This window comes from Salvelinus alpinus, chromosome 22, assembly GCF_045679555.1.
Source record: "Salvelinus alpinus chromosome 22, SLU_Salpinus.1, whole genome shotgun sequence".
Lineage (NCBI taxonomy): Eukaryota > Metazoa > Chordata > Actinopteri > Salmoniformes > Salmonidae > Salvelinus > Salvelinus alpinus.
The window spans coordinates 32,407,359-32,416,166 of NC_092107.1; the positions used below are offsets into that span (position 1 = coordinate 32,407,359).

At 46.8% G+C, this 8,808-nt stretch overlaps 1 protein-coding gene across 1 annotated transcript; it reads right to left on the reverse strand.

The window, feature by feature from the left end:
• Positions 1-273: 273 nt before the first annotated feature.
• On the reverse strand, positions 274-7,245 carry LOC139549438 (inward rectifier potassium channel 13-like). Its single transcript, XM_071359934.1, has 4 exons — positions 6,870-7,245; positions 3,243-3,501; positions 2,644-2,980; positions 274-2,377 (listed from the first exon to the last, which is right to left on the reverse strand). Exons 2-4 carry the CDS (start codon positions 3,441-3,443, stop codon positions 1,803-1,805), a joined length of 1,113 nt encoding a protein of 370 aa, XP_071216035.1. The 5' UTR covers positions 3,444-3,501; positions 6,870-7,245; the 3' UTR covers positions 274-1,802.
• Positions 7,246-8,808: the final 1,563 nt, after the last annotated feature.

Below are 8,808 nucleotides of genomic sequence, written 5' to 3' on the forward strand. Positions count from 1 at the left end.
GCACAGTGTTATTGATTGTGGAATATCATCCTTCATGGCAGTGAATGTGCCTGTTGGTTCTAGAGATCACAGGTAACTAGAACATGCTCTACAATTTAGTGATCTTCAATCCACTGGATAAATGCCCTTTGGTATGGATGGTTGCTTAACCAGGTAGCAGAGCCATAGAAAACTGTCTCTCCCATATTGCCCCTAACTCTCAATTTTCTGCCCCTATCTCTATTCCTGTGTTACTACCCCCCACCCCCCCCCCCCCACCCCACCCCACACGCACATATTATACATACTATACAGTACCAATTAAAAGTTTGGACACACCTACCCATTGAAGGGTTTTCCTTAATTTTTACAAATTTCTACATTGTAGAACAATAGGGAAGAACTTAAAACTATGAAATAACACATATGGATCATGTTGTCACCAAAAAAGTGTTTAAACAAATATATTTTAGATTTTAGATTATTCAAAGTAGCCACCCTTTGCATTGATGACAGCTTTGCACATTCTTGGCATTCTCTCAACCAGCTTCACCTGGAATGCTTTTCAGACAGTCTTGAAGGAGTTCCCATATAGGCTGAGCACTTGTTGGCTGCATTTCCTTCAGTCTGCTGTCCAACTCATCACAAACCATCTCAATTGGGTTGAGGTCGGGTGATTGTGGAAGGCAGGTCATCTGATGCACCACTCCATCACTCTCCTTCTTGGTCAAGTATCCTTTACACAGGCTGGAGGTGTGTTGGGTCATTGTCCTGTTGAAAAACAAATGATAGTCCCACTAAGCGCAAACCAGATGGGTTGGCGTATCGCTGCAGAATGCTGTGGTAGCCATGCTAGTTAAGTGTGCCTTGAATTCTAAATGAATCTCAGACACTGTCACCAGCAAAGCACCTCCACACCATCACACCTCCTCCTCTATGTTTTCATGGTGGAAACCACACATGCGGAAATCGTCCGTTTACCTGCATCTCACAAAGACACGGCGGTTGGAACCAAAAATCTACAATTTGGACAGATTTCCACCGGTCTAATGTCCATTGCTCATGTTTCTTGGCCCAAGCAAGTCTCTTCTTATTATTGGTGTCCTTTAGTAGTGGGTTCTTTGTAGCAATTCGACCATGAAGGCCTGATTCACGCGGTCTCCTCTGAACAGTTGATCTGGAGATGTGTCTGTTACTTGAACTCTGTGAAGCATTTATTTAGGCTGCAATTTCTGAGGCTGGTAACTCTAATGAACGTATCCTCTGCAGCAGAGGTAACTCTGGGTCTTCCTTTCATGTGGCAGTCCTCATGAGAGCCAGTGTCATCATAGCGCTTGATGGTTTTTGCGACTGCACTTGATGAAACTTTCACAGTTCTTGACATTTTCAGAATTGACCGACCTTCATGTCTTAAAGTAATGATGGACTGTCATTTCTCTTTGCCAAGACTGTTCAAAGCTGTCATCAAGACAAAGGGTGGCTACTTTGAAGAATCTCAAATATAAAATATATTTTGATTTGTTAACACTTTTTTGATTACAACTTGATTCCATATGTGTTATTTCATAGTTTTGATATCTTCACTATTATTCTACAATATAGAAAATAGTACAAATAAAGTAAAAAACCCTTGAATAAGTAGGTGTGCCCAGCCTTTTGACTGGTACTGTATATATAGATATTCTATACCCCGGAACCCACCGATTCCACGTTGCTCTCTGTCCCTTACTCCTCTCACCTATTACCCTCTTCCCCTTCTCCCATCCCTCGTTCTCCCTTTCTTCCTGCCCATCCTTCCCTTCCACCCTCTTCCTTCCCCACCCTTACTCCATCCTGTCACTCCCATCCCCGTTGATTTGCACCACACACTCCTTGTCCAGAGGCTCATTGCAGTGGGCAATGCCAAAGTGCTGACTGCTCACCTGGTACCTGCCTTGCTTGTCCAACCCCATAGCGGGCACAAAGCGCCGCTCAAACTGGATCTCCTGGCGCAGGTAGGAGGTCCTCTTCTGGCAGGCGTCGCCCGTGCCCTCCTGGGAGGCGGAGAGAAACACCACTAGCTCAAAATGGCTGGCGCTGCCCTCACGCAGGGCCGGGTAAAGGGGGCTGTGGCGGTCCAGGACGTGGTAGAAGGTGAGGGGGAAGATGAAGAAGGGGCAGGGGCGTGGGCCCAGCCGGTCCAGCTGGAAGTCCAGGTTGGTCTGGTGCAGGACCTGGTCGTCTCTCTGTTCGTACAGCACGGCACTGACCTCCACGTCCACCAGGGGGCGGCGCAGAAGGTTGGTGGCCCGGAACATGAGGCAGGGCTGGCCCTGGTGCTGACCTACCACCGCCTGGGGGCTGAACTGGATGGCCCCCGCACGCTTCTGGGGACGGGCAATCTTAGCCACAAACGCACCTGAGAGTGGGGAAGGGAGAGAGAGAAAGTGAGGATGTAGATATCAGTAGTTTTCCTCAGAAATATGTATGTTGTGTTGTTTTTTCATCTCTGAGAAATCCAGGTGAGACAAAGATTGAGTATAAACAAGAAAGTAAAATAATAGAATAAGAAAGAAAAAAAATGCAAGATGAAGAACACCAAACAGCTGCACCCTCAGCATTGAAACGGACAACAACAACCTGAGAAAGTGAGAAAGAGAAGTGCTCCTCTCCATTAGAAAGTACCTGTGATGAAGGCTTCCAGCATGAGCCCCAGCAGCATCTGAACCGCCAGCAGGGCTATAGCGCTGGGACAGTCCCCACTGGGGAACATGGTGCCGTACCCAATGGTCAGCTGGGTCTCCAGGGAGAAGGAGAAGGCTGCGGTGAAGCTGGTGATGTATTTGACACACACTACATGTCCCTCTGGAGGAGCGTCGTGGTTCTCCACCGCCAGGTCTCCATTGAGGTGAGCCAGTAGGTACCACAGGCAGGCGAACAGCAGCCAGTGGGCCACAAAGGAGGTGCAGAAGGCCAGGAGGACCCAGCGCCAGCGCAGGCACACCACTGCCCCCCACAGGTCCTGCAGGGGAGAGCCAGGGTGTATATACCAATTCAATTATTGCTGGTTTCCCAGACAGACATAAAGCCTGATCCTGGTCTTATAATCAAGTTCAATGGATATTCTCAATTGAGAGTTTAAATTCAGGGCTAGTCTTAATCTATGTTTGCAAAACCGGCCCATAGAGTGTCTGTGTGTAACTTTTTATGTTAAGTTTACTTTTCCGTTTAGTCAGCAGCACCTCTTCAACTATTTAGGGTGTGTGACAACTCATTTATTTTACCTGTAGGGCTAGCAGCCAGGCAGAGGCAGATGCCCAGGAGGGCCACAGGCCCGGGGAGGGAGGGGAGGACCGCAGGGCGCAGTGACCGTCCTTGGTCACTAGGCGCTGGCAAGACAGGTAGGACGGGGATGATGTGGACAACAGGAGAGGGGAGGAGGAGACCTTGTTCCCGTCCAGGTCATTGGTTGTTTTGGTCGTCATGGTTACAGGGAGGTGAGGGGTTGAGGGCAGGCGAGTGGGCAGGTCAGGATGAAGGTATCTGGAAACAAGCACAATCATGCCAAGAATCATAGAAGACCGTTTATAATAACTTTGTAAACATGGACAACTTTGACTTTACAAATCCACTTTGACATTGTTATGCAGTTAGTTATGTACATAGGGGGACAGACAGAGAGAGACAGAAACTTCCAGAAACGTCTAGAATGTTGTTGCAGGTGATTAGAGATGTGCTCAGTGGGGTATCTGTCAGTGGAACACAGCGACATGCAGAGCAGGAATGTGGTGAGTTTAATCTTGGACGAACAGACTCGGTAACAATCACTACAGTACCAGACTGGGACTTATCTCTCCCATCTGTTCTCTAGTCTTGTTCAGAAACATGTTAGAATGCTTTATGGATGATCACTGGGATAAATAACACACACCCTCCTCATGTACTGACTGTAGACTATATGATGGGACATTTGTGAACCATATAAACCTCAAACAGTGTGATGATGTTTGAGGTTTATATGAAAATAAATGTCATTTTGTGAGATTAAAGATGTGTTTTATGAACACATGAAGTCTCTTGTTTGCATTGTGTATGTACAGTATTTGCTAGCTGTAAGAGATGAGCATTGCACATACATTTTACAAACAATTATTTTAAGTGCTGTATCTAACTCACATCATGGACCAGAAGGACTTATAGGGATGCATGGCGAAAAAACGGTCCTGTTTATAGCCGGTAAATTGTTCACCATATACTGTCTGTAAGTATAAATGGAATATACAGCTAACAAAGCTATTATTTTGAATCAAACACACTTCAATAAATGTAATTGTCAAAAGCTGTGCAATGTTTGTACAGCTAACAAAGTAGAAAATCAGCTGGGAAATTGTGTTGTCATTCTTTTCTGTGTATTAGACGCATACAATTACCCTCAGTAGTAAAACCCAGCCCTGAGCCTTGACTGTACACGAGGACAGTCACAAAAGACGAAATCGTTGCTAAATGTCGTGGGAACCTCACTGAAGTAATTCTATGTTTCTAAGGGGTTTTATTCATCAACATTTTAATTGGGGAATATTGAGGCACTTATGTTGCCTAATTAAATTACAGATTCGTTACAGTCAGAACCAGTGGTGGAAAAAGTACCCAATTGTCATACTTGAGTAAAAGTAAAGATACCTTAATAGAAAATGACTCAAGTAAAAGTGAATATCACCCAATAAAATAAATAGAATAAATAAACAAATAAAATACTTGAGTAAAAGTCTAAAAGTATTTGGTTTGAAATATACTTAAGTGTCAAAAGTAAATATAATTGCTTTATATAATATTTTCCAATTCCTTATATAAAGCAAACCAGGGAAAGCCAGGGGCATGCTCCAATCATTTATAAACAAAGCATGTGTGTTTAGTGAGTTTACCAGATCAGAGGCAGTAGGGATCACCAGGGATGTTCTCTTGATAAGTGAGTGAATTGGACCATTTTTCTGTCCTGCTAAGCATTCAAAATGTAACAAGTCATTTTGGGTGTCAGGGAAAATGTATGGAGTAAAATGTACATAATTTTCTTTCGAAATGTAGTGAAGTAAAAGTAAAAGTAGTCAAAAATATAAATAGTTAAGTACAGATAGAAAAAAAACTTAAGTAGTACTTTCAAGTACTTTACACCACTGGTCAGAAATAATCACTGGCACGGGCTAACAAGTCAGGCTGCAGCGGCTAGCTGCTAGCTACCACTTCTGCTCTCTAGTCCAAGCATGGGACCTTTATTACAGAAATGCTATAGGGTAATGGGTAAGCATGGCTATGTGTTAGTGCAGTAAGAAGCGCTTCATTGTCCTGAGGTTGGGGGATGCCAGCTTGAGAGAGGCCATCAGAGAGGCCGTCACATGAGGGGCATGCGGCGTGCAGGGGAGGCAAAAACACACACACACAGTGGTTACAAATCTCCAATGTCTCCCACGGTCTGTTGGGCCTGGCGGCCATTTTCTCCTCAGTATGTGTGTGAGATAGCGGCGGCTATTAGATGATGCTAACAACAGCACTCTTTCTGTGAGCTCTCTCTGTGGATGGATGAGTAGGCTCAGTGGCTGCTGGGATAGTTTGAGGTTGTTGTTTGGGGTTGTTGGTTGGAGATAGCTTGGCTACATTGCTCCCTAAGCTATAGCTTAGTTTAGCCAACAATGATACAATCATCAGAGGGCCCTCTATCACTGCAAAGTGCAGTGCAGGAGAGTTTGCCATTTTCCAGCGTATACGTTAATTGTAGATAATACATTACCAGCATGTTATTGAGTGTTTGTCTTAGGTGCCAAAGTTTAAGGGGGCATAGGTATATGTAGGAGGAGGCTGTTTTACCTGTCCTCTGATTTATCCCTCCACTAGCCTCCACTGGTATTGATTACCGCATCTTACATATCTTGAAGTTGAATAGCACAACCTGTCCGCCTCTGTTTCATAACCACAGAGAAAGCATTTACAGGATGTATCTATAATATAACTGAGTCTATAACTGTTTAGCTCCAGAGGGGAGAACCTGTTAACCACCTGGAGCTAAACAGTTATACTCAGTAACATTACAGATACATCCTGTAAATGCTTTCTCTGTGGTTATGAAACAGAGTTGGACAGGTTGTGCAAGTTGACCTCCCTTTGTCCTACTTAGGCCTATATCTAACATGTGTTAAAAATGAAAAGAAACACCCATTTTGTTACTTCAAGCTGGAAAAAGTTGACCTGTTATTTGACTTCTTCAGTCTAGGGTCTCCGAGGGTACAAGCTGTGTTTATGTATTCATTTACATGTACATGATTGACAGTAGACACAGTCTTGGTTAAGTTTTTCTTGCTTGAATTTCTTGCACATTGTTCAAGAATGTTGCACAAACTCAATCTTGCAATTTGAATTTGAAAGTCAAACTTTTTTTGGGACAGATTTTACAGCTTTTTCTGTTGTGATGCACCATAGTCTCATCTCTCTGTCTCCCTCTCAGTCTCTAACGCTGTGTCCCTCTCTGTTTCGCTGTCTGACTCTCTCTCTGTATCCCTCTCTGTCTCTCTGTCTGTCTCCCTCTCTGTCTCTCTGTCTGTCTCTCTCTTTGTCTCTCTGTCTGTCTCTCTTTCTGTCTCTCCCTGTCGCTCACTCTGTCTCTCTATCAATGTCTCTCTCTCTCTCTCACTCTTTCTCTCTCTGTCTCCCTCTGTCTCTGTCTCTGTCTCCCTCTCTGTCTCCTTGTCTCCCTCTCCCTCTCTCTCAATCGGTCTCTCTATCGATGTTTGTCTCTCTCTCTGCCGCTGTGTCTCTCTCCCTTTCTCTTTGTCTCTCTTACACACAGTCTCGTATCACCCTCTCTCTCTTCCTCTCAGTGGCCGGGGTCATCTGACTCCCAGTCCATCCATAAGGTTACTCACCGTAGTATAGCACCAGGGCCAGCGATCACCTGTCTGATGGTGCCCTTTTCACCCGGGCAGGAGGCGAGGCCAGGGGCGGGAAAACCACCAAATCCGTGGGATGAGAAGATGGGGGGTAAATCCCAAGGTATTCCCGAGGTAAAGGAAGGAAAATAAAGTGTCACCCCAGGAACTCTTCGGCGTGGGAGCCGGACTGAGCCCAACGCTCTGCTCTTCCGATCTGCAGCTCCGGCTCTCTGCCGAGGATGATTCGATTGGTCACATTACTCTGCATGTGGCCAATTAGTGTTCCCGGAAGGCGAGAGAGGGAGGAGAATAACCCAAAGAACAACACCTTGTCACAGTTCATTGACAGAGCCAGTTGTAGCTCCTCTGAGTCCTGTGGTTGGTAGGAGTAAATGAGTATAGGAATGATGATGAGAGAGAGGCTCTGGAGGGGGAGTGTGACAACAGGGTCTCTCTCTCTCTCTCTCTCTCTCTCTCTCTCTCTCTCTCTCTCTCTCTCTCTCTCTCTCTCTCTCTCTCTCTCTCTCTCTCTCTCTCTCTCTCTCTCTCTCTCTCTCTCTCTCTCTCTCTCTCTCTCTCTCTCTCTCTCTCTCTCTCTCTCTCTCTCTCTCTCTCTCTCTCTCTCTCTCTCTCTCTCTCTCTCTCTCTCTCTCTCTCTCTCTCTCTCTCTCTCAGGAGCTTTATTGCATGGGAAACATATGTTTACATTGACAAAGCAAGTGAAGTAGATAATAAACAAAAGTGAAATAAACAATAAAAATGAACAGTAAACATTACACTCAATAGGAGTTCCAAAATAATGAAGACATTTCAAATGTCATATTATGTCTATATATAGTGTCATAACGATGTGCACATAGTTAAAGTACAGATGGGAAAATAAATAAACATAAATATGGGTTGTATTTACAATGGTGTTTGTTCTTCACTGGTTGCCCTTCTCTTGTGGCAACAGGTCACAAATCTTGCTGCTGTGATGGCACACTGTGGTATTTCACCCAGTAGATATGGGAGTTTATCAAAATGGGGTTTGTTTTCAAATTCATTGTGGATCTGTGTAATCTGAGGGAAATATGTGTCTCTAATATGGTCATACATTTGGCAGGAGGTTAGGAAGTCCAGCTCAGTTTCCACCTCATTTTGTGGGCAGTGTGCACATAGCCTGTCTTCTCTTGAGAGCTTGATGATCCATGGCAAGAAGCCTCCAGTGATGATCCATGGCACGAAGCCTCCAGTGATGATCCATGGCACGAAGCCTCCAGTGATGATCCATGGCAAGAAGCCTCCAGTGATGATCCATGGCACGAAGCCTCCAGTGAGGAGTCATGGCACGAAGCCTCCAACGACAGTCCCCAGTCCGGAGCCTCCAACGACAGTCCCCAGTCCGGAGCCTCCAGCGACGGTCTCCAGTCCGGAGCCTCCAGCTACGGTCTCCAGTCCGGAGCCTCCAGCGACGTTCTCCAGTCCGGAGCCTCCAGCCACAGTCTCCAGTCCGGAGCCTCCAGCGATTGTCCCCAGTCCGCGGCCCGCAACGAGGATGCCTAGTACGAGGCCCGCAATGAGGGTGCCCAGTCCGAGGCCCGCAACGAGGGTGCCCAGTCCGGGGCCCGCAACGAGGGTGCCCAGTCCGGGGCCCGCAACGAGGGTGCCCAGTCCGGGGCCCGCAATGAGGTTGTCCAGTCCGTGGCCCGCAGCGAGGGTGCCCAGTCCGGGGCCTGCAGCGAGGGGGACCAGTCCGGGGCCCGCAGCGAGGATGCCTAGTCCGGGGCCCGCAGCGAGGGTGCTCAGTCCGGGGCCCGCAGTGGGGGTGCCCAGCCCGGGGCCCGCAGCGAGGGTGCCCAGTTCGGGGCCTGCAGCGAGGGTGCCCAGTCCGGGGCCCGCAACGAGGGTGCCTAGTCCGGGGCCGGCTACGAGGGTCCCCAGTCCGGGGCCG

Bases quoted from the DNA above. Each gene is read 5' to 3' on its own strand.
- LOC139549438 (XM_071359934.1), bottom strand. From the start codon at position 3,443: ATGACGACCAAAACAACCAATGACCTGGACGGGAACAAGGTCTCCTCC. The intron at 2,981-3,242 runs GTAAAATAAATG...TCTCCCCTGCAG, and splicing joins CCTGGCTGCTAGCCCTACAG to GACCTGTGGGGGGCAGTGGT. The intron at 2,378-2,643 runs GTACTTTCTAAT...CCCCACTCTCAG, and splicing joins GCTGGAAGCCTTCATCACAG to GTGCGTTTGTGGCTAAGATT.